Consider the following 25,416-nt stretch of genomic DNA (forward strand, 5'->3'; position numbering starts at 1 on the left):
GCTCTCGTGTTATATATATTAGATGGTTTGGGAAATGGGCCTTTTGCACATTAGTACTCTCTTTTAGACAATGGACACTGATGATGGGTCAATGCCTGAAACGTCGGCCTATTTTATGTTTGCCTGCGCAGCGGTGGTATTCGCGAGGAATGTGGCGAGTTGATTTTTTTTCTAATTCGTGCTTGCAGCCCACTGCCAATGGCAGTCCCTTCACTTGTTAATTTTTGTTTCTTTTTAAATTGTATTTATTAATTCCGGAATTCCAGAATTGACGTTACAATCTCACACTGCGGCACATGCCTCTTGCGCATGCAGGAGGCTGACAGAGGTCCGTGCCTCTGCGTATCTATAGTCAGTATTACAACAACAACAAGCTACGCCAAGGTAAATCAACAAGGGCAGGCCACTCCGGCAGAACACACCAATGCATACATATTTTTTAAACAAATTTGGCTCCTATTGATTTCAGCACAAAATGCCACAGAGGTCATTGGTGGGAATAAACATAGCAATTTCTGTCCACAGTCATACGATCCTAATCGTTTACGGTAAAAAAAAAATGAATTTTTTCCCCCCTTCAGGTGTGGCTATGGACTATGGGGAGGGCAGGCAATCGTGCGGGAGAGAGAGAGCCGGGCGCGTTGTTGTTGTTGTTGTTGGGGCGAAAGAAAAATGACCAAACGGGCAAGCCGGCCGTGTCCATTTTTCAAACGGTGGTGGGGGGGGGGGGGGTCAAAAATGAAAAAAAAATCATCATTAAGAAATGAAATCGATGAAATGACAGCCGTTTAATCAGCGTCGCCCGAGGGCCTCGTGTTTCCCCCGTAAAAGATTGACAGGAAATTTAAAGGGGTCGCTTGAACCTCTCGCAATGAACTGAGAAATGGTAAAAAACAAACAAAGACAAAGATACCCGTATAGCCTGTGACAGACTGTTTGGGGGCAAAGTGCTGTTAGCGAGCAGCGCCTACGAAGGCCTGGACGGCACACGAGGGGGCGAGTGGCCAGCACCAACGCCCGGCCGCCTTTGTCTCCCTCGTGGCGATGTTTACTACACACCGCACCAGGTACTCATTTGAGGCTGAGTCGACCTAGGGGAGGCCCAGGACCGGTTCAGATAATCGTCACTGGTGTTGGCCGTGAGCAGCATCAATAACCGCAACCGCTCCCCTCGCTAGCCTCTACGATAGCGGTTAACAAAAAACACACGCGCACATGCACGCACGCACGCACGCGCACGCCACCTTCAAAAGAACACAAAACCACCAGGAGGCCTTTCAATTTAAATATGCTTTCACAATGAATGTTCTTGTTTGCGAGCGAACTCTTTTCGTTTCGTCTCCTGGAGTTGCTGAGCATAAAAAAAGGCGACGACGTCGTGTCGTAATTCTATCCAACGGAGAGAGACGAAGATTGAAAGCTTTTTCTTTCACGTGCGTACACCGGCTTAAATCCCAAGTCTCCTTTAAACAAAAAGAAAAAAAGATGATTACGATTTCTATGGGCACTTTTAATGTATCCTCATCATGTGCCATGATTAATACGCTGCTGGACGTGGACTTCCACTGATTTCGCTGCTCCTTAAATTGTGTAGCTCAAAATAAGATATGAATAAAAAATATATATAATATATGTGTAATGACAGTTGAGTCAACCTACTGTGCGAATGGACTAGTGGCCACGGGAGGTGATGACAGGGGAGTCAGCCTGCAGTGCGAGTGGACTAGTGGCCACGGGAGGTAATGACAGGGGAGTCAGCCTGCAGTGCGAGTGGACTAGTGACCACGGGAGGTAATGACAGGGGAGTCAGCCTGCAGTGCGAGTGGACTAGTGGCCACGGGAAGTAATGACAGGGGAGTCAGCCTGCAGTGCGAGTGGACTGGTGGCTACGGGAATGATCGTGAATTGGAGCGTGACCAGGTGACGGAAGAGGACGGTGGAGTCTGCCGGTGGAGCGAGCGGTCTAGAACCAGCGAGAAGGTTCGGGAATAGGGGCGTGGCCTCGGACCGTGTATAAGGGAGAGTTGCGTGGGAGACTCGGGGATGTTGCAGTGGGGGTCTCCGCCTGTTCGAGTGTGAGCACTAAAGAAACCATCTCAAGACAATTGCGTCCAAGTCGCCATCACATTTGTATTTGATAATCCACCGTCGGATGAAGGTCTCTCAACGCTGTGTGGCTCCAATTGTTTCTCCATACTCTCACCAATGCTCGTCAGTGCAGCCGGGTGGCGGTGGTGGCGGCTACGCACGCCTGTAAATCCAGCGCTGTGGAGGACGAGGAGTTGGTGGGTCGCACAAAACGTTGCGAAACTCCATTCCCGTCGGGCACCGAGGAGGAAACCGTACTCTGGCTCGCCAGGAGAAGGCGGTACGTGCGGTGAAGTGAGGACTAATATCATCAAGTTCCTTCTCCATTGGGATCGCGTGTTTCCACCCTCACATGCGTTGGTTTTCTCGGGGCTGCTCCGGTTTTCTCCCACGTGTGTGATTGGCTGAAAACATCTTAATGTGGAGAGGACCGTAAAACTTGGGCAATTGACTCGCCTCCTGGCCGCCACCTTCGCGCTCGTCTGTGTATGAACGATTACGCTTTATATTTACGGAGATAAAACAAAAACTAAACATGATGTAGGGATGCCAATTTCACATCTGCTTCGAATCACTTCCATCCTGCTCACGTAATATGCCTTTGTGACACACGTCGCTTTGTGATGTCAATATTTCTGGGACAATCATACATTCCGTAACGAGGCCAGATTTTCGGATTCATCCGTAAATGGGGGAGGTGGGGGGTGCGCATCAACATAACATCAGCATCCCATTTTCATCGAGGATCAAATCCAATCCTCGCAATCGCAATCCGATGCACGCACGGCGAACACGAGAACCGATTACCCGTGGTGAATTCGAAACGTCGTTTTTTTTACACGCTTTTATTTAACTCACTCTGTCTGTTGTATCCTCAATTCTTGTAACTCAATTTTAACCCACTTCCCAATGTCGTATCGACTGCAAACTTGGTATACGTATGTCACGCTGATGACAATACTATATTCTATCATTAAAAATAATATATATATTTAAGCAATCTTTGTATATCTTATGTTTCGGCTTGGGTCTAATAGTCCACGCTCAACTCACGCTGGCTGTAAATCACCACAGTCCCTTACGTTATGGCAAGCTTCGGGGCCACTTCCTGGAGTCGTGGAGTTCTTCCATTACTCGTACGGTACATTTCATTAAAGCGCGTTTTAAAAAAAGTATTTTTAAATATTACTTTTTTCTGTTTGCCTCGTTTATCGCGAGTTTAGTTTTTTGCGTCGCCTTTCGGAGTCGGCCACGCGCGAACCAAACCCACCGTTCTGAGGTCTCTGCTCCTTCTCGATCTTCTCCAGATTCTCCAGGAGCGAATCGATGCGGAACTTCACCTGCCGCAGCTCCCCCTTGATGGCCTGCAGACTCAGGGCCCGCACTGCCAGAGGCGCGCGACAGAGAGAGAGAGAAGCAGCAGGGAGGCCACGGCAGGGATTACTCAGACACCATTTGTACCGACGGCGAGGCACGGCGCACTCGCGGCACAAGCGGCAGAAGTCGCAACCGGGTACCCAATACCCCTACCCGATACCCGGCTACCCGTACCCGGCCGGGTAAGGGTACGGGTACCCATTTGCGACCCTGGTGCATCCGGGTACGGGTATGGGTAAGGAATCAAAACCCGTTTGCGAGCTCTGACGGGCGGTTTCCCCACCGGGATATTTGCCGGTTCGAGCCGTGGAATAAAACAAAACCGTGATGCGCCAGGCCTCACAAGACATCGGAATCTGGCACAGGGGCTGGACCGATTGGAGCGCTCATTTGCGTGTGACGCCACCAACGGCACGGCACGGGCTTCTGCCGTGGAAAAAACAAGCCCAGCACGCCTCTTTTGGACCCGTGCTGAGCTAGCTTGGCACAGCCCAGGCGTGGCTCAAGCAGCGTGTCAGCAAACAAAGGGGTAGAAACTCACACTGCCACCCACCACCCAGCCGCTTGCACTCCGTGTGGTTTGGCTTCCTGGAAAGTGAGCAGGACCAATCGAGCAATCGACGGACCGACCGTCCGATTGTGCCACGGTGGCGAGATATGATCTCTCGCGCCTGGTATGCAGGAGATCGTGGGTTCAATCCCGACCCTGACACCTGCTGTATATTTGGGAGTTTGCGTGTCTCTCTCACCGTTGGTGGCGTGGATTTTTCTCCGGGCCCACCAGTTTTTCCCTCCACATTAAGAATCAACGTGCGTTAAGAATATTTGTCTGTTATACATTTCCACGCGATGAGCCACTCCGTTGAGCTACCATATGTGATAGCCAGGTAGCTTCTGAAAAAGATCTATAGCAGCTCAGTGGGGCCTTACCCGGTAAAATAAAAAATTAACCCGTAAAAACAAAGTTTTTCACTATAAATCCTTTATATGCGTGGCGGCTAGAGTCCTCTCGTCATCTGGCTTGAGATGGCTGCCACCATTAAGCAATTGGTAATTAAATATACAATTTTTTTTCCTAAAATGTTGAAAATTTTGGAAAAAAATTTTCACGAAAATAAATAGTCACGCACAACGAGTCTGTGTGCAAAATGTCAGCTCGATTGGATCGCGGGAAGTGGGTTAAAAAACGACCGAAATATTTGCACGGTCGTAAGCGCACAAGCAAGTGAACTTAATATAAAGGATTTAAAAATAGTTTCATAGATCGGATGACCGACCGACTGACCAACTGATCGGCCAAGCATCTGCTGCGTCGACAAAGAGAGAAAGAAAGACAGCGCTTGCTGCTGGGGGCCAGGGGGGTGGGGGTTGCGAGGGAGGGGGGAGGGAGCGGTGGGAGGGGTGGGGGTGCTCACGTTTTGGTGCGGGGGCCGCGGTGCCAGTGATGGTGGAGCGTGGGCCGCCCTTCATGGGGAAGCCGCCCTTGCCCCGGCGTGGCGGAGCCGGCGCCGAGATGCGGGGCCGCTTGGCCGGCAGCAGGGCCAGCGGCGGCAGCGGCGGCAGCGGCGGTGGCGGTGCCCGCACGGGGAACTCGTAAAGCCTGGCGGGGCGGCGGACGGACGCAGCGGCTTTAACAACGGCGGCAGCAGCAACCGTCAAACCCGGCGAGAGCTTACCGAGCGAGCCGAATGCGGCGACTTGATGAAAAAAATGTAAGCAACATTTTTCTATTTATTTTACCAGGTAATGCCCCTGCTGAGCTGTGGACTGTAGCTCTCATTCAGAAGCGACCTGGCCACAGATGTTAGCTCAGAGAAGTGGCCCATCACGCGGACATTTACGGCAGGCAAATGCTGGAAACGCGTGACGTTGATTCTAAATGTGGAGGGGAAAACCGGAGGACCTGCAGCGAAATCCACGCGGCCACGGGGAGAGAAACACGCAAACTCCAAATATACAGCAGGCGTCAGGGTGGGGATCGAGCCCACTGCCTCCTGTATACCGGGCGAGGTAGTTAACATCTCTCCTCGCCACCGTGGCGTTTAACAGCAGCCTCCAGCGCAGTGATGCCGCACGTGGCCGTTACGAAGCCCTTTGTGATAGGGGCGCAGCCCCGCAAACTGCCGGCTTACACCACCCGCTGGCGGAACGGACTCCACTACGAGAGGGAACTCAAGAGAGAGAGAGGAGAGCGCTTCTAAAATGCGCATCGCAAGACGTTTTGAACGGAGGTGTGAGTACCCATACTTTACCCCACCACGTGTGACGACTAACTGTGGTGCACTCTTCTTGTTTCTTTCGGTAAAGTCACGTAGAATTGAAATAATAAAAGTAAAAATAATAAAATAATTTATTTTATTATTTCAATTCTACGTGACTTTACCGAAAGAACCAAGAAGATGAATCCCTGCAGTCACGAAAGCTTTAAATCGAAATTGTGGTGCACTCATTTATTCAGATGCGAGGTGGGGGGCGGGGGGTTAACCGATGCACAGTGTGAGCAAAGCAATTGCAGGGTTGCACCTTTAACCTCATCCAATTAACAAAGCCAATATTAATAGGCAGAATATGCTTCTTTGGAATGGCGGTACCCGCATATAAGTGGTACACACCACGTGCATAAGATACTCTTGAGTTAAAGAATGTTGTTAAATTAAATCTAGAAATCTATTTATTATCTTTAAAATATATATTAATTCGTAAATGTGTTTTTGGTGTGAACACACTGACATATTTAAAATAACCCCTTTTCAATGATTTTTAAAAAAAATATTAATTTAATAAGTTGCGTTTTTGGGATAAAACAATTCCTGGAATCTACGACACCTTGAGACGACTTGTGAAACACGTTATGTAAGTTTTAATTGTAGTTCCGGGATTATTAGCATTGTCAACCGTGAACGACAAAACAACACTAAGAAAACATTAATATCTAATAACAACGTTTCTGGCGATGACCCTTCTTAGACAATATCTTTCATAGACTTATTTGCGACATGCTCATTTATTTGGCCGAGGCGTTATCTCCCCCGCCTGCGAGGCAGCCTTAACAGACTGTTGGGGCGAGTGCTGTTAGCCAACACCGAAGGCCGGCACGGCACACGAGGGGGTGGGTGGCCAACACCACGCCCGGCCGCCTTTGTCTCCGCAGTGTCGATGTTTACACACCGCACCAGGTAGTCATTTGAGGCTGAGTCGACCCAGGGGAGACCCAAGACCGGTTCATATAATCGTCACTGGTGTTGGCCGTGAGCCGGAATCGAACTCGGGTCGCCAGGTTCGTAGCGCAGCGCGCTAACCGCTTCACCACCGCTCCCCACGTACACACACAAACACACGCCAGGTACACACACATCCCACGTACACACACACAACCCACGTACATACACACACACACACGCGCGCGCGCGCAGACGCACACACCCCACGTACACACACACACACACCCCACGTACACACACACACACAACCCACGTACATACACACACACACGCGCGCGGGCAGACGCACACAGACGCGCTGCGTGCAAACACGGCGGAGGGCCGAGCCGCCCCTAATTTAAATGTAAATCTCCTGCTCGCCTTCTTCGCGTGCCGAGTGAACCAAACAAAACGGAGGGAGCGCGCCTTCCCGAACAATGGGAAACGCGGACCGCGAGCGAAACCGCGAGACTCACCGCCGCCGTCGCGAAACGCAAATTATTTCTTACAATTGTGTACCGCTCGGGCGCAAGAGAGTTCCAGAAAAAAATATAAACAATCGAGGAGGAAGGAGGGAAATAAGGTGCGTGGGTTGTTGTTGTTGTGGCTGTGATGGTGGTGGTGATGATAGGTGCTGGAGAAGAGACGGAGCTGATGTGGTACAGGAGGATGTGGGGCTGGGTGGACCAGCGGTGTCAAGGTCGGCCTCTGTGGAGGAGGAGGCTCGTGAAGGACGCCGCTACTGGGCAGTCGGGAGGCAGTCGCCCTCCAGCAATAGCGGAGGTGCCACGCTCACAACAACGACCGAAGCACCGGGCGGCTAAAACGGTGCAAGTTTGGCACAGTAGGGGGACACAGGTGGTGCATCTGCCAGTTATCTCCGTGAACCCGTGGAAGCAGGATCTGACCTGTGACCTGTCAGCAGCAAATCATCGACACTTCACGTGGCCCCAAAGTGCTCCTCGCCTTGCCAAAGCGCCGTGGTGGCGTCACCGCCACTTAGTGGCGGTTGTTGTTGTTGTTGCTGCTGCTGCTGTTGATAGGGATGCAGCGGTGAAGGCTGGCTAAGCTGGCTGTCCCCGGGAGCCACTCTCCTGCCAGTCCGGGAAACTTTTAGACTCTTACCCACGCCAGGTGTGCCAATTAGCGCCGGGACTCGACGGCTCGCCAATTAACCACCTCTGTTCGCCGCACCCGGCGCGTGGGCTCACGTAGCCCGCCCCCCACCCCGTCATCCCACCTGTATAGGGTTATCCTCCACGACCCTGATGCCTGCTGTATATTTGGAGTTTGCGTGTCTCTCTCTCATCATCATCACGGTAGCTATGATATGTTAACTACCTCTCCCGGTATACAGGAGATCGTGGGTTCGATCCCGACCCTGACGCCTGCTGCATATTTGGAGTTTGTGTGTCTCTCTCATCATCATCACGGTAGCTATGAGATGTTAACAACCTCGCCTTGTATACAGGAGGTCGTAGGTCCGATTCCGACCCTGACGTCTGCTGTGTATATTTGGAGTTTGTGTGTGTCTCTCTCCCCGTGGTCGCGTGAATTTTTCTCCGGGTCCTCCAGTTTTTTCCCTCCACATTTAGAATCAACGTGAGTTCATAGTAATGTGGCTGCTATAAACGCGCACGTGATGATAGGCCACTTCGTTGAGCTATCATCTGTGACAGCCAGGTCGCTTCTGAACAAGAGATAACGCAGCTCAGTGGGGCCTCACCTGGTAAAAAAAAAAATTGTGAATAGTTCATGTACCTCTTAAATCACGTGTGTCGTAGAATGCATCATCGAGCAGTTCGGCTGCTTGCTGCGCCTGTGCGAACGGAGTTGTGATTCTCTTACTGCCGTACAGTCAGTCCCTTGTCACTCCTGTATCGCCACTACTTATTGTTCTGATCGACGTTGTGCCTCGATGCCTCCGCCCATGTCACGCGTTTGTTCCACTAAAACCGACTCTTTCACACTCTCACCCGTCCAGTGTTCAACCACCGCTCTGCAGAACCCAGCAACTTCAACGCCATTCCGCTTGCTTCGCACTTGCCCCGCTCAATTCCCTCGAGTCCCAATAGCCTTGCTCAGTTAGACAAACGTGCTTGTTCGCTTTGGAACTTTCCTCCCATTAGCCTCACGTCAACATTCTCCCGTAACCTGGCTCAGTTCAATGCGCGCGCGAGCTTTAATTTGCCGTACGATAATAATAATCATTGCTCTCCGTCATTGGCCACGCCGCATTTGTTGACCTATGACACCCGTGCTCGCACCTCCGATTAGCGCGGGTGGCTACGTACGGTGTGAAAGAAGTTCAACATACATATACGTGCAAACATTTGTGCTAACAAAACTTAAAAACGGCACCCCTTGGGAAGGCCTAAGCAACGTTTGCGGCACTCAGCATCCGGAGCGCTCCGATTTGGTGTTCGGTTCGGGTCGTAGTAGCGCGCGTTGTTTGGCGCGACGTCTGACGTTTCGCTCCACATTATGGGAGCCTCCTCAGGACCCAAATGCAGCTATTCGTTCTGAATTATGCGCCCGAAAAAGCTCCCGGCACGTGGAGCGAAACGTCGGTCGTCGTGCCGAGGAGCACACGCACGGTTCGACCTTAGAACGCACCGCAAGCATTGAACCGTTCTGTTCCTAGACCCCACCGCAGCATTGTATCGTTCTGTTCCTAGACCCCACCGCAGCATTGTATCGTTCTGTTCCTAGAACACACCGCAGCATTGTATCGTTCTGTTCCCAGAACACACCGCAGCATTGTATCGTTCTGTTCCCAGAACACACCGCAGCATTGTATCGTTCTGTTCCCAGGACACACCGCAGCATTGTATCGTTCTGCTCCCAGAACACACCGCAGCATTGTATCGTTCTGCTCCCAGAACACACCGCAGCATTGTATCGTTCTGTTCCCAGAACACACCGCAGCATTGTATCGTTCTGTTCCCAGAACACACCGCAGCATTGTATCGTTCTGTTCCCAGAACACACCGCAGCATTGTATCGTTCTGTTCCCAGAACACACCGCAGCATTGTATCGTTCTGCTCCCAGAACACACCGCAGCATTGTATCGTTCTGCTCCCAGAACACACCGCAGCATTGTATCGTTCTGCTCCCAGAACACACCGCAGCATTGTATCGTTCTGTTCCCAGAACACACCGCAGCATTGTATCGTTCTGCTCCCAGAACACACCGCAGCATTGTATCGTTCTGCTCCCAGAACACACCGCAGCATTGTATCGTTCTGCTCCCAGAACACACCGCAGCATTGTATCGTTCTGCTCCCAGAACACACCGCAGCATTGTATCGTTCTGTTCCCAGAACACACCGCAGCATTGTATCGTTCTGTTCCCAGAACACACCGCAGCATTGTATCGTTCTGTTCCCAGAACACACCGCAGCATTGTATCGTTCTGCTCCCAGAAGGTGCCCAGCATTTCGCTGCACGCGCCGTGAGCTTTTTACCCTTTCACAAAATCAGAGAGCTTCCTTCCCATTCATTCCCCGAAGAAGCTGCCGGCACATGGTGCCAAACGTCGAACTTCGTGGCGAACAACTTCTACGCGACTGCACGACCGGACAGCGCGCCGGAGCGCTGTGCTTTGAGGGCTGCACCACCGGGGAACATCCTGCGGCTTGGCGCAGTCTCATTTCATGGTGACCCCCGCGTAGCCGAATGGCCTCGATGCTCTCTCGGCCATTAAACACGCGGCACTCCTTCCCAGAGAGGCGATGCTCTCGCGTCTACGAGGCTGCTGCTCGGCTTTCAATTTACGAGCAGCACGCCGGGTTAAGTGCGCGCCCACGCTTTGCGCACGTGTAGGCTGGGATAGAGTGCATGGGGGTCTGGGCGAGGCGGGGGGGGGTATCCGAGTGGGGGGGGGGGGTATCGGGCTGATCGCGAGCGAGCTAGATTTGCAAAATCCATCATCGCGTGAACTCCGGTGCTCATCCACGACGCAGCAGCAGCAGCGGATTTTGGCTCAGCCATCGAACAAAGGTGGTGGTCACCGCATCGAACGCCGCTTTCCAGACGCGCTTCCGCGGCCGTCTGGAACGCTCTTCCTTCCGATGTTATGAAACCACTGGAGCAGTGAACTTTGAAATCATCATCTAGATTGATGGACTAATTTCTTTAAAACTACTTTTTGTATTTCGTTTGTTGTCCATCCCTGGCACCTCCGATTAGCGCGGTTGGCTACGTACGGTGCGAAAGAAATTCAACACACACGCAGTACAACCGCGTGTGGAAGGACCCTTCACCGTGGGTCGTAAACGCTACGTACATCATGATCATTGTTCGCACTTTCGCTCATCGCCCGTTGTCAATCCACTGCTGCGTTAAGGCCTCCCCCCCACGCTCGTTACGGGGCCGTTGTTTGACCATACTTCACCACGCTGGTCAGTGGGGTTTTGCAACAAACCAGAGAGAGTCACGTGCCCGCAACGTCTGGCAAGTCGCTAGAATTGGTTCAAGCGAGTCTGGACTCTTGCTGCTGATGATGATGACGATGATGAGACACTACGTCAAAACCGATACAGAGTTTGCTTCTACTGAACAAATAATGAAAATTATGAACCACAATAAGAAAGGCTCTGTGGCTGACAGGATGTGTAGAAAAAAAAAACTATTGTTGATGTGCGCTGATGAATTAACACGGGGCAAGGGTGAGCGTCAGACTGCAATGGAAATAAATTCACCTTCCCCCCCCCTCACCGTGATGAGTCTGTACCATTACCTAACTCAAGAGGTGGCAACGCCGATTGGCCACGGTGGCTAGGAGATGTTTACTACCTCGCCCGGTACACAGGAGGTCGTGGCTACGATCCCGACCCTGACGCCAGCTGTATATTTGGAGTTTGCGTGTGTGTCTCTCTCTCTCCCGGTGGTCGCGTGGATTTTTCTCCGGGTCCTCTGTTTTTTTCCTCCACATTTAGACTCAACATCACGCGTTTAGAGTGTTTGGCTGCTGCTATACATTTCCACGTGGTGCACCACTTCGTTGAGCTATACTCTGTGATAGCCAGGTCGCTTCTGAAAAAGTGATGTATAGCTCAGTGGGGCCTCACCCAGTAAAATGAAATAAAATATGTTTTTGTTTAATAGTTTATAGTTTACAGCTCCCCGCAGTTTGGGTTTGATAGTTGGCATTGGGGAGGTGGGAGGGGGGCAGGTGGGAGGAAGAGAGGGCACTGATGCATGGAGGAGAGAGAGAGCGAGATATCTTTCGTTTATTGTGTTACCAAATACGTCGTCGGCCGTAAACGTGCACGCAGACACATCTCCCATTCTCCGCGTGCGCGCGCCATCGTCAACGCCGTAAGAACTCGCGCATCACGGCGAGAAAGCGCCTGGGTTTGATTCCAGACCAGGGGCGCCTTTCCGCGTTGTGTTTAAAAAAAAGAAAATTTCGTATTATCTTATCTAGGATTTTAGACAATAGCGCTTTTGTCAAAGCGTTCGTTTCTCCATTTCAGTCCGCTTGTCCTGGTGATGGTCGCAGTGTCAGCGTGTTGAGTAAGGCTGTCCAGACCTCCCGTTCCCTGGAGACAGACTCCAGCACGACACTACGAGGAACTAAGAGTATGACCATCCCACTCCCTGCCACACCGACATCGCACCTGCCACTCACACTTTGTCTTGCGGGTGGTGGTGGGCCCACAGTATGGTGCCACGAGGCTGTTTCGAGCCTGGGCCCGACCGGGTTGCGTGGGTCACCCGCCCACTAGGCGCTTGCTTGCGACCACCACCCCCCCAGGCCTGACTCCAGGAGTGTGATGTTTGTATTGTTTAATCATTCGCGAGAGGATTTTTTTGGCCCGTTATTTTTCTGGAATCTCCCCATCGGACCTGTTCGCCAAGGGAGACCCTACCGGGAGTACACGGCTCCAGGCGACGTACGTCTGAGGGTCGTTGGGACACACAAACCCCACCATGAAAGTGATAAATTGTACATTAATATCGTCTGATGGAGAAATGCGATGGGGTTTGAGTGTTGGGGGGTAGGGGTACTAGATGGCAAGGATGGGTGATGATAGGGAAAGGGAGGGGCGAGGTTAGGAAGGGAAAAGGGGAGGATGGTGAAGGGTTTAAGGATGAGGGCAGGAAGTAGTAGAGGGATACGCTATTGAAAGAATACGAGCCTTTTTGTATGGTTTTCCCCACCTGTCCCACGTGAGTTTCCTCTGATGGGGTTCTCCGGTTTCCTCTCATTGCTAAAACACCCCCCCCACCTCCCTCCTACCCACCCACACAACTTAATTGGTGTTGGCAATACATCCCAATGTAGCGGGACCTTCCTGAAAAAAATAATCTTCTAATCTTTGAGACTCAGCGTGGCTGTCCCGGAATGAATAAACAAACGAGCAAATATGTATTGCGCTAACACAAGAACAACAAACAACATCAGTATTTGCCAGGCGCCCAAAAGAAATAGCGGCCTATTTCCTCTCGCTCACGTGAAACATCAGCCAATTTCAGCAACGGCCTTAAGAGAGATTAAAAAAAAACCCACACACATTCAGAACAATTTCATCCGGCACCAGTGCTAATATAATTGCTTAATTTCTGCTAATGCACTGGGGAGACCATTTATTGCACGATTATCTCAGGAATGACAAAACGTTCCGATCAGTCGGCCGAAGCGATTTCCCCACCTCTGCGTTGCATGCAGCGTCGCTCTCCGCAAAGGGCGAGCGCGTTGGGAACGCTTCGCCCGTGCCGGCCGGGGCAGGGTCGCCTTTGGGTCGACCGCCCACACACCGCCCCTCCGATTAGCACAGTTGGCTACGCACGATGCGAAGAAGTCAAACATACATACACACTGCTACCCATAGATTAACACTGCCTATAGACTCAACTCTGTCCATAGATTAACACTACCTATAGACTCAACTCTGCCCATAGATTAACACTACCCATAGACTCAACACTGTCCATAGATTAACACTACCCATAGACTCAACACTGCCCATAGATTAACACTACCCATAGACTCAACTCTGCCCATATATTCAACACTGCCCATAGACTAACACTACCCATAGACTCAACTCTGCCTATAGACTAACACTACCCATAGACTCAACACTGTCCATAGATTAACACTACCCATAGACTCAACACTGCCCATAGATTAACACTACCCATAGACTCAACTCTGCCCATAGACTCAACTCTGCCCATAGACTCAACACTGCCCATAGACTCAACACTGCCCATAGATTAACACTACCCATAGACTCAACACTGCCCATAGACTCAATACTGCCCATAGACTTAACACTACCCATAGACTCAACACTGCCCATAGACTCAACACTGCACCTCTGATTAGCACGGTCGGCAACGTACGGTGCGAAAAAGTCCAACCATAGACTCACATCGACATACATACACACACCCCGTCCACCCGTGATATATTTTGAATCTCGGCTCCTCCGCTAGCAATCTCCTGGAGTGCCACACCAAGACGTTCTCTTGCCACTACTCTCACCGTGTCTCCCTCCGCGTCATTCCCCCAGCGTGCGTTGCGCCTCCACGCTTCTTTGTGCACTTTTCATTTTTTCCCGTTGCACCGACTTTGTCACCATCTGCGTTTTTTTTCCCCCCGACGGAAATCTGCCACGTGTCATTATAATTATACACCGTCATTGTAATGGGGATGATAGCTTACAGCGCCTCTATCGATCCGTTGCTGGATGAAGGCCTACCCACGCCTCGTCGGGCACGGTGGTCGTTTGACCATACTTCACTACGCTGGTCCGTGTTGGGTTGACGAAGCGGAGGGGGGGTGGGAGGCCAGGACCGGTTTTCAGACATCACATGCCACTGAATTAGCCGTGGCTGGGAATATCATTTTTTACCATTTGTATGTTGCCAGCTAAGGCCCCACCGAACTATGTAACTCTTGTTCACTTGACACTCATCATTTGTGATAGCGCAACGAAGCGGCGTATCACGTGTGGATGTAGAGCAGCCAAATACTCTAAACTCACGTTGAGTCTAAATGTGGAGGGAACAACTGGAGGACCCGGAGAAAAATCCACGCGACCACGGGGAGAGAGAGAGACACGCAAACTCCAAATATACAGCAGCAGGCGTCAGGGTCGAGATCGAACCCAAGATCTCCTGTATACCGGGCGAGGTAGTAAACATCTCCTAGCCACCGTGATGATGATGAGAGAGAGACACGCAAACTCCAAATATACAGCAGCAGGCGTCAGGGTCGAGATCGAACCCACGATCTCCTGTATACCAGGCGAGGTAGTTAACATCTCCTAGCCACCCTGGAGCCCGTTTTGGTAGCGCGGTTGCGCAAACAGCTGCGCCACCGCTCTCGAGAAAAACAAAAGCGTCGAGCGACTCCGCAGGACGCAAGCATCTCGCGGGGAAGATTGCTCGCCATTAAAGTAATTTCCTCGGCGAGGAACGCTGGCGTCTCCAAATGCTCCTGCCATAGAGGAGGCCAAATGCACCCCCCCCCCCCAAGATTTCCTCCTGAAAGCTCCCTCTCCCTCTCTCCATCGCTCTCTCTCATGGAAACCCTTCTGCCGGCAAGAAATTGCAGGGCTGCACCTTTATGCTTATTTTGGAGAAAGAAAACAAAACGAGGGGCTGCTGATGATGATGAGACGGCTGTGAACGCGCGGCGATCTGGAAGCATCGGCGGCCGAAAATACTCCACACGTACAACAGGGTCGCCGAAGTGCAAATGTGAGAATATATATTTAGCATGGATGATGGAGCGTAATGATAGCCGCACATACATGCATGCATGCTGTCAATTAGCCAGCAGTTGACTCTAATTCAGCAGGGTCCCGCATTGGAATGTTTGGCCAATTTCAAGGTCTTCCAAAGACAGGCGAATGCCTCCCTCTCCCTTCTCATCTCACTCGACTCCCCTCCACGCACTCTCCTACCTCTCCCCTCTCATCTCACTCTACTCCCCTCCACGCACTCTCCTACCTCTCCCCTCTCATCTCACTCTACTCCCCTCCACGCACTCTCCTACCTCTCCCCTCTCATCTCACTCTACTCCCCTCCACGCACTCTCCTACCTCTCCCCTCTCATCTCACTCTACTCCCCTCCACGCACTCTCCTGCCTCTCCCCTCTCATCTCACTCTACTCCCCTCGACGCACTCTCCTACCTCTCCCCTCTCATCTCGCTCTACTCCCCTCCACGCACTCTCCTGCCTCTCCCCTCTCATCTCACTCTACTCCCCTCGACGCACTCTCCTACCTCTCCCATCTCATCTCACTCTACTCCCCTCCACGTACTCTCCTACCTCTCCCCTCTCATCTCACTCTACCCCCATCATCACCCTCTTTGCTTCATAAACCAATGCCTTTTGTCAAGAGCTTGGTTGAATGGAGATTTGAGCCGTGAGCGTCTGAAGAGCCGTGTCAGGTAAGTGTCGGATCAGCTCGCCCGTAGGATAGTCTGCCCTCGAGTCTGCACATTCACGGCCGCGTTGATTTCTCACCGATTGTAGAAATCCTCTCGGTAGTAGTCGTAGTCAAAATCAAAGCTGCTCCTGCAAATGGAGAAGGGGGGAGGGAGAACAAGATTACAAGCCTGTCCCATTAGACACAAGCCAATCCACACAGTGAGCCCACGATTCGATTCTAATGGCATCATGTATTGGAGAAGGGGGGAGAGAACACAATTACAAGCCTGTCCCATTAGACACAAGCCAATCCACACAGTGAGCCCACGACTCGATTCTAATGGCATCATGTATTGGAGAAGGAGAGAGAGAAAATTACAAGCCTGTCCCATTAGACACAAGCCAATCCACACAGTGAGCCCACGACTCGATTCTAATGGCATCATGTATTGGAGAAGGGGAGAGAGAAAATCACAAGCCTGTCCCATTAGACACAAGCCAATCCACACAGTGAGCCCACGATTCGATTCTAATGGCATCATGTATTGGAGACGGGGAGAGAACACAATTACAAGCCTGTCCCATTAGACACAAGCCAATCCACACAGTGAGCCCATGACTCGATTATAAGGGCATCATATATTGGAGAAGGGGAGAGAGAAAATTACAAGCCTGTCCCATTAGACACAAGCCAATCCACACAGTGAGCCCACGACTCGATTCTAATAGCATCATGTATAGGAGAAGGGGAGAGAGAAAATTACAAGCCTGTCCCATTAGACACAAGCCAATCCACAGGGTGAGCCCACGACTCGATTATAAGGGCATCATATATTGGAGAAGGGGAGAGAGAAAATTACAAGCCTGTCCCATTAGACACAAGCCAATCCACACAGTGAGCCCACGACTCGATTCTAATAGCATCATGTATAGGAGAAGGGGAGAGAGAAAATTACAAGCCTGTCCCATTAGACACAAGCCAATCCACAGGGTGAGCCCACGACTCGATTATAAGGGCACCGTGTACATAGTTCGTATGACGGATCACGGCTCGTACCAATTACTCGGACGAACTTCGCGCAGTCCAACACAGCCCAAACAGCACGGCCAGGAGCTGAGCCAACTTATAATGCGTCAAATCCACGAGATAATGACGTATTCACAGCTGCCGTGTATGTATAATGTATAGGGTGTCCGAAAACGAAAATGCCAAAAATAACATTTAATCGTTTTTATTGTTATTCGAGATACTGACGTAAATGTAATATGAATACATGTAATAGGAATAAGTTTAAGTTTATTTTTTTTGTATGGTATTAATTAGATATTCTCAAATTAGAAATAAACTTCTACATGTGGTCCATTATTCACTATAATTAATCTAATTCCGCGTTCAAACTCTGAAAACATATTTTGTAACGCAGCTTTAAGGAATGGTGATGACACAGCACTAACAACAATACGATGTTTAAGTTCTTCAAGGTTCCTTGGTTTGCTGCTGTAGACTTAACTTTTTTATAATAACACCAGCGATTTAAAAACCCTCTAATAGTATTAAGTCGGGTGCACGGGCGGACTCCGCTGTTCTGCATGACGTCCGACGTTTCGCTCCACGCGCTGGGAGCTTCTTCAGGAACTGAGTGGCGCGTGTTCTCTCTATCACTTCGTTAAAAAGGCGCGCTGCGGTGGTGAGATGTTAACTACCTCGCCTGGTGTACAGGAGGTCGTGGGTTTGATCCCGACCCTGACGCCTGCTGTGTATTTGGAGGCTGCGGTGTCTCTCTCTCTCATCATCATCGCGGTGGCTAGGAGATGTTAACTACCTCGCCTGGTATACAGGAGGTCGTGGGTTCGATCCCAACCCTGACGCCTGCTGCTGTATATTTGGAGTTTGCGGTGTCTCTCTCTCTCTATCTCTGTGGTCACTTAAAATTTTCTCCGGGTCCTCCGGTTTCCCCCTCCACATTTAGAATCAACATCACGCGCTCAGCGTATTTGGCTGCTGCTTTAGATTTCCACACGACGATAAGCCACTTTTTCGAGCTATCATTTGTGGCCCTAGTTCGCTTCTGAAAAGGAGCTACTACATAGCTCCGTGGGCTTCACCTGGTAAAATAAGAAGAGTTTAGTTTAAGTCTATATAGCTACGTGTGTGTGTGTTTATGTGCGTAAGTGTAGCGGTTAGCGTGCTGCGCTACGAAACTGGCGACCCGAGTTCGATTCCCGCTCAAGGCCAACACCAGTGACGATTATCTGAACCGGTCCTGGGCCTCCCGTTAGGTAGACTCAGCCTCAAATGAGTAACATGGTGCGATACGTAAACATCGCCACTAGGGGAACAAAGGCGGCCCGGCGTGGTGCTGGCCACCCACCCCCTCGTGTGCACGTGCCGGGCTTGCGAACAGCACTTGCCCTCAACAGTCTGTTACAGGCTATACGGGTGTTCTTTGTCTTTGTTATAGTGTGGGGCACGCAGGGCCACCTCGTGACTTGCATTGCACAAAGGTAAAGGGGCGGCCCCTGCAATTGCCCCGCGAGCGCCACTGCCGCGACAAAAGGGACTCCTCCACTCGGGAGCTCCTCCTGCTCGAGGCGGCATCTGGCCTGAAGGATGTTTGTTGCGCAGCAGCGCTGGGAATGTTTGCACCTCAATTGGATATCGCGCGCCGTAGAAAAACGGAGGTGGCTCGTGAACACGCAGCGGGGGGTCTGTTCGTGTCGTTCGCTGCTCGTTCTGCATCCGGCGATCGCGCGCGGCGCGGCTGCCGCTTGCGAAGAAAATCGTTCACGCGTTCATCCGTCCAGTGTCTCCATATCGCCGTGCCCCCCCCCCCAGTCTCTCTATACTGCCGTGCCCCCCACACCCCCCTTCTCCCCCCCCCTCTACGGCTTACACACACGTGTCGCGTGCGTCACTGCTCCTTCCCAAACTCACCCTGCACCCCCCCCACCCCCCCCCACCACCCTCACCACCACCACCACCACCCCCCCAGCACCACCACCCCCAGCACCACCTTCCTCCCACCACCACTCCCAGCACCACCACCACCACCCCCACGGCGCGCTCGTCGTTACGCCAGGACGCGAGCCGCGCACAATCGCTGCTCACTCGAGTGAAGAATCACTCTCGTGCTGGCGCGTGCGGCCCGGCGCCAGCTGTCGAGCGCACAGGGGGTGGTGGTGCTGAGGTGGTGGTGGTGGTGCTGCGGGTGGTGGTGGTGCTGGGGGTGGTGGTGGTGCTGAGGTGGTGGTGGTGGTGTTGGGGGTGGTGGTGGTGCTGGGGGTGGTGGTGGTGCTGAGGTGGTGGTGGTGCTGGGGGGGGGGGGGTGGTGGTGCTGGGGGTGGTGGTGGGGGTGGTGGTAGTGCTGGGAGTGGTGCTGAGGTGGTGGTGGTGCTGAGGTGGTGGTGGTGCTGGGGGGGGGGGGTGGTGGTGGTGGTGCTGGGGGTGGTGGTGGTGCTGAGGTGGTGGTGGTGCTGGGGGTGGTGGTGGTGCTGGGGGTGGTGGTGGTGCTGGGGGTGGTGGTGGTGCTGAGGTGGTGGTGGTGCTGGGGGGGGGGGGTGGTGGTGCTGGGGGTGGTGCTGAGGTGGTGGTGGTGCTGAGGTGGTGGTGGTGCTGGGGGGGGGGGGTGGTGGTGGTGGTGCTGGGGGTGGTGGTGGTGCTGAGGTGGTGGTGGTGCTGGGGGTGGTGGTGGTGCTGGGGGTGGTGGTGGTGCTGGGGTGGTGGTGCTGGGCGTTGTGGTGGTGCTGGGGGTTGTGGTGGTGCTGGGGGTGGTGGTGGTGCTGGGGATGGTGGTGGTGGTGCTGGGGGTGGTGGTGCTGGGGGTGGTGGTGGTGCTGGGGGTGGTGGTGCTGGGGGTGGTGGTGGTGCTGGGGGTGGTGGGGGTGGTGGTGGGGTGGTGGTGGTGGTGGTGCTGGGGGTGGTGGGGGTGGTGGTGGTGCTGGGGGTGGTGGGGGTGGTGGGGGTGGTGGTGGTGCTGGGGGTGGTGGGGGTGGTGGTGGTGCTGTGGGTAGTGGGGGTGGTGGTGGTGGTGCTGGGAGTGGTGGTGCTGGGGGTGGTGGGGGTGGTGGTGGTGCTGGGGGTGGTGGTGCTGGGGGTGGTGGGGGTGGTGGTGGTGCTGGGGGTGGTGGTGGTGGTTCTGGGGGGGGGGGGGTGCTGGGGGTGGGGGGGGGGTGCTGGGGGTGGTGGTGGTGGTGCTGGGGGTGGTGGTGGTGGTTCTGGGGGGGGGGGGGGGTGCTGGGGGTGGGGGCGCGCGGCTGCCGAGGGGACGCGGCTGATGAGATCGTCTCACGTGCAGCTTGCCGAGTGGACCGTGAACATCGCAGAAGCGCGAAGTTCGCCGATGATGATGATGATGAAGATGATTGACGAATGTTCAATGTGAAAGTAATAATGCCGTCTTATTTACGGGGAACAGCCTCGCTGAGTCTCAAGAATTGCTGCAAGGAGAGTTCCTGCTACATTGGGGATGTTTTGTCAACGGCCCTAATGAGCGTAGTGACTCATCAATCACAGTCATCGTTAACACGGCCTCATATCAGCAGCGGCAGCAGCATCATCATGGGGTGGTGGGGAGGCGGTGGATCGGCGTTCGAGTCGCCCCAGCCTCCAACCCCGTCAGCACCGTCGCCCCCGCCGACCGACCGGGGAAGACGATGATACGACCGGCGGAGCGAATTCTGTCTGCGAGTTCCTTCTCTCCGAGTCCCGGTGTCAAACGTTGAATACATCTTCTTGGTTCTTTCGGTAAAATCACGTAGAAGGGAAATAATAAAATAATAACAATAAAACATAATAAAATAATTCTCACGACGTTTCAGCCACAACGCAAGCAGCCGTCCTCAGGTGAAGACGCTGTTTTCCCGACAGACCTGTTCTTCACCTGAGGACGGCTGCTTGCGTTGTGGCCGAAACGTCGTGAGAATTATTTTATTATGTTTAATTTTTATTATTTTATTATTTCCCTTCTACGTGACTTTACCGAAAGAACCAAGAAGATGAATCCCTGCAGTCACGAAAGCTTTAAATCGAAATTTAATTATTTTATTATGTATTATTTGTTATTATTTTATTATTTCCCTTTTACGTGACTTTACCGAAAGAACCAAGAAGATGAATCCCTGTAGTCACGAAAGCTTTAAATCGAAAGTTGAATACATCGGCAACAGCAGCGGCATCAGCCGTCTCCATGATCTGGCGAGTGCCGAATCAAAATGACCGCTCACGTGTTTTTTGACTCTTTTGTTGTTGTAAGATGTCTGCTGTTCAATGTATCCACGAACGGAGAATGTTTTTTTACTCCAGGTTTTTTCGGTAAAGTCACGTAGGTAAAAAATAAATAATAAAATAATAGAGATAATAATATAAATAAAATAATAAATCACGACGTTTCGGAGGCAACACAAGTCTCCGTCATCAGGTGGGACCGTCACAGCTAAATTTACTGTATCAAGGGATAATGTTTTTTTTTATAACGCCAATACGGGACTTCCTTTGTCAACTTTGGCACAAAATTCCATCCGGTTTTATCATGACACCCGCGGTGGAAAACGAGTTATCAAACTACAAGTCGATGTCTCTGCCGCATCCCTCTCCACAGGGCCATCGTTACAAAATTCCTTCCTTACCGCATCTGCCCTCTCACTTAAAAAAACACAGGCGAGGAACTTCCGCGGATTTCTACCGGCGAATTGCAGCAGCGGCAGTGGTGGCGGTGGCAATGAAAATGTGTCATTGCTAAACTAAACTTAATCTATTTTTATTTTATTTCACCAGGTAAGGCCCCCGCTGTGCTGTGTAGTTCTTTTTCAGAAGCGACCTGGACACATATTATAGCTCAACGAAGTGGCTTATCAAGTGCAAATTCACAGAAGCCAAACACTCTCGAAACTCGTGTTTCTAAACGTGGAAGGAAAAAAAAAACTGGAGGACCTGTAGAGAAATCCTTGCGGCCACAGGGAGAACATGCAAACTCACAATTATACGGGGGCGTCGGGATCAAACCCACGAACCTCCCGTATACCAAGCGAGGTAGTTAACATCTCGTCACCGTGGCACCACCAATGCCCACCCTGCAGCAGCTGCCACACTCACTCAAGGGAAAGGGACTTGCGCGGTTTGCTACCGGCGACTCGCGGGAGCAATCGTGGCAGTGGAGGCGGCGGTGGTGGTGGCGGTGGTGGTGGCGGTGGTTGTGGTGGCGGCGACGGTGGTGGTGGCGGCGGTGGCAGTGGAGGCGGTGGTGGTGGCGGTGGTAGTGGTGGTGGTGGTGGTGGCGGCGGTGGTGGTGGTGGTGGCGGTGGTGATGTAACCGCGACGTGCTGGGGGTAAGAGTTCGGTCGGACTCTGCGTCCCGTCGTCCTGTGCGTGACGGCACACACAGGCTCCACCACGCGCGCACGCGGGGTTAACTCATTATTTCACAAAGAGCCAACCTCTCACTCCGCCGCCAAATTACTTCCCGGGGCTGTGCAGGGGGAGGGGGTGAGGGGGGGGGTGAGGGGGGGGTGAGGGGGGGGGCTGCTCCCCGCGCGCGCCACGCGTCGGGACGCAGCTCTGGCGACTACTAATTTGCTAAAAAAATATTACCCACGAACTCACACTCCCCCCAACTCCACACACTCACTCACTCACCCACCTGGCTACGTACGGTGCGAAAGAAGTTCAACATGCATACACCCAAACCAACAACTTACTCACAAACTCATCTTCAGCTGACTCACCAGCTCACTCACCAGCTCACTCACCAGCCCACTCACCAGCCCACTCACCAGATCACTCACCAGCTCACTCACCAGTTCACTCACCAACTCACTCACCAGCCCACTCAGCAGCTCACTCACCAGTTCACTCACCAGCTCACTCACCAACTCACTCACCAGATCACTCACCAGCCCACTCACCAGCCCACTCACCAGTTCACTCACCAGCTCACTCATCAGCTGACTCACCAGCTCACTCACCAGCTCACTCACCAGTTGACTCACCAGCTGACTCACCAGCTGACTCATCAGCTCACTCACCAGCGCACTCACCCACCCACTCACCACACTGCAGGCCACGTCATTTCTCTTTCCATGTTTTTCCGACTCACTGCCCCACACTTGGGAAATCCGTGGTCATCACCTTAGTTTTCCTCCACTAGGTTTTTTAGTTTTTTTGTTACACACCATCGCCCAATTAAAACGTCTTAACGCTTATCCATTACACATGCGGCTCTGCTGTAAGTTGCCGGTCTGCTCAGCATTTTTTAAAAGACAACAAAATAAAGCCACCCCCGTATTATTCACAAAGCGCATCGTGGCGGGGTCGTTGTGGTTAGTGGTGGTTAGTGGTGGCGGTTGTGGAATGGCTCAGTGGCTTATCTGTATCCACGGAAATTACTGCGCTGCTGCTGTTACTGGCCCATGACTCACGGGGTTACAAATCGTTGGGTGCTCTGGCCCGGACCGAGCTCCAGCCGTTAACATTAATCACAGGGCGGCGGCCGCACGATTTCCCTCATTTAACGCCGCGTGTCGCTCGCGAGACGGTAACGTCTCATCTTCTTGTCGTTATGTTTATCGTATTCGAGCCACGACGAGCGGCGTTTTTCCTCTTCGTTTAAACGGGCGACTTACACGGCGAGCGCTTCGTTACTTGCCTATGACGCTACGTGCGGGGGTTGCGAGTCACGTGGTCTCTTTTTTTTTGGGGGGGGGGGGTGGATTTGTTTTTTTGAAATTTGCTAGGGAGCCGCTCCGCTATTTGCGAGTCGGAGTGGATTGGGGGAAGGGGGAGGTCGCTACGAAGCTTTCGGGACACCGCTGACTGTTTGCTGCGTTTTAATTTTCTCGTCGTATTCCTCCCTCCCCCACTTGCTTCATCGCCGATTGCGCGGCGAGGCGTCAAGTTCCCCCGCAACCTCCGATGAGCACCGTTCGCCAGAGGTCGCAAACGGGTTTTGATTCCTTACTCGTACCCGGCCACACCAGGGTCGCAAATGGGTACCCGTACCCGTACCCGGCCGGGTACGGGTACCCGTTCCCTACCCGTTTCCGTACCCTACCCGAAATGAGTGACAAACGGTTACTCACCAGTGACTCACGGCCTACCCGTACCCGTACCCGGCCGCACCAGGGTCGCAAACGGGTACCCGTACCCGGCCGGGTACGGGTAGCTGGGTATCGGGTAGGGTACGGGTATCGGGTACCCGGTTGCGACCTCTGCCGTTGGCTACGCACGGCGCGCAAGAAGTTCAAGGTGCGTTCGAGACACTTCATTCTCTCGCTTGAGCCGCGTCACCCTTCAAGGATGAGCCGCGTCACGACCACGGGACAAGAGGTCACTGGGGCCTCTGGGGCAGGCCATCCAAAACAGCCGCTCCTCTGCGGCAATTGTGGGTGTGATTTTTTTTTAAATAAAAATAAGCTCCTTTAAAGCATTGCATTTCGCGTCTTCAACAACGCTCAGAAATAACGAAACAAGGCGAAACGGGATCGACGCAATCGCAAGAATTTAGATGGGACTCCTGCAGCCCCCATTTGTTGTGTATCTGTGAACAAATAGAAACGCAGGGGGAGGGAATGGAGTGAACAGAAGACAGGCAGGAGAGAGAGAGAGAGAGTGGATGTTTAGATGTATATCGAGCCGTAGCACCGCTGAGAAGATGAGTGGTCCTTGCTGCACTCACCGCTGTGGCCAAACCCAAGCACTTATTTTCATTTTAGATTTTAAAAAAGGAATCGGACAAACGGGATCATCCGCACGTTCAAACATCAGCCGCGGCCGTGGCGTGATTCAAATCCGTCGCTCCAAAGTTAACCGGCCCCAGTGTGACACTGATGATGGTGGTTGTGGTGGTGGCGATGACAGTGACGTCGGCTTTACCCGTAGAGTGCAGCGGCTGCCCTCTTGCCGCCTCCTGGCTTGTGGCGGTTTGGCTTTGGCTCCCCGGCCATGTTGATGTCTGTCAGAAGAACCACACGGACACGCACACAGAGAGCGAGAGAGAGAGACGGAGAGGGAGATTTACATGAATCAGATAGGGTGTATTTATACCGGAGCTTCCGAAGTTATGTTTTCACCGATGTCCCAGAAAGTGTTCACAGATGTCCTGTGGAGATAGGAGTGGGAGACGGAGAGGTGGACACAATCACAGTCAGAATATTTATTTATTTCGTTTAACTAAGTAAAATTATTTAAATTGTTATTTTTATTTCACCAGGTAAGGCCCCACTGAGCGATGTCACTCTTGTTCAGAAGCGACCTGGCCGCAGATGATAGCCCAACGAAGTGGCTCATCGTCATGTGGAAATATATAGCAGACAAATAATTAATCTAAGCGCACGTTTCTAAATGTGGAGGGAAAAAAAACGGA

General features: G+C 52.4%; 1 protein-coding gene across 1 annotated transcript in view; it reads right to left on the bottom strand.

Moving 5' to 3' along the window:
- LOC144946654 (RNA-binding Raly-like protein) overlaps positions 1–25,416 on the bottom strand; it is a 67,954-nt gene that overhangs the window by 11,115 nt on the left and 31,423 nt on the right. Inside the window, exons 2-5 of the mRNA XM_078875718.1 lie at positions 24,927–25,005; positions 16,157–16,207; positions 4,881–5,065; positions 3,359–3,472 (exon numbers count right to left, since the gene is read on the bottom strand). Coding sequence (XP_078731844.1) covers positions 3,359–3,472; positions 4,881–5,065; positions 16,157–16,207; positions 24,927–25,005 — 429 coding nt within the window. The remainder of the gene's footprint in view (positions 1–3,358; positions 3,473–4,880; positions 5,066–16,156; positions 16,208–24,926; positions 25,006–25,416) is intronic.

Source organism: Lampetra fluviatilis, chromosome 42 (assembly GCF_964198595.1).
Source record: "Lampetra fluviatilis chromosome 42, kcLamFluv1.1, whole genome shotgun sequence".
Lineage (NCBI taxonomy): Eukaryota > Metazoa > Chordata > Hyperoartia > Petromyzontiformes > Petromyzontidae > Lampetra > Lampetra fluviatilis.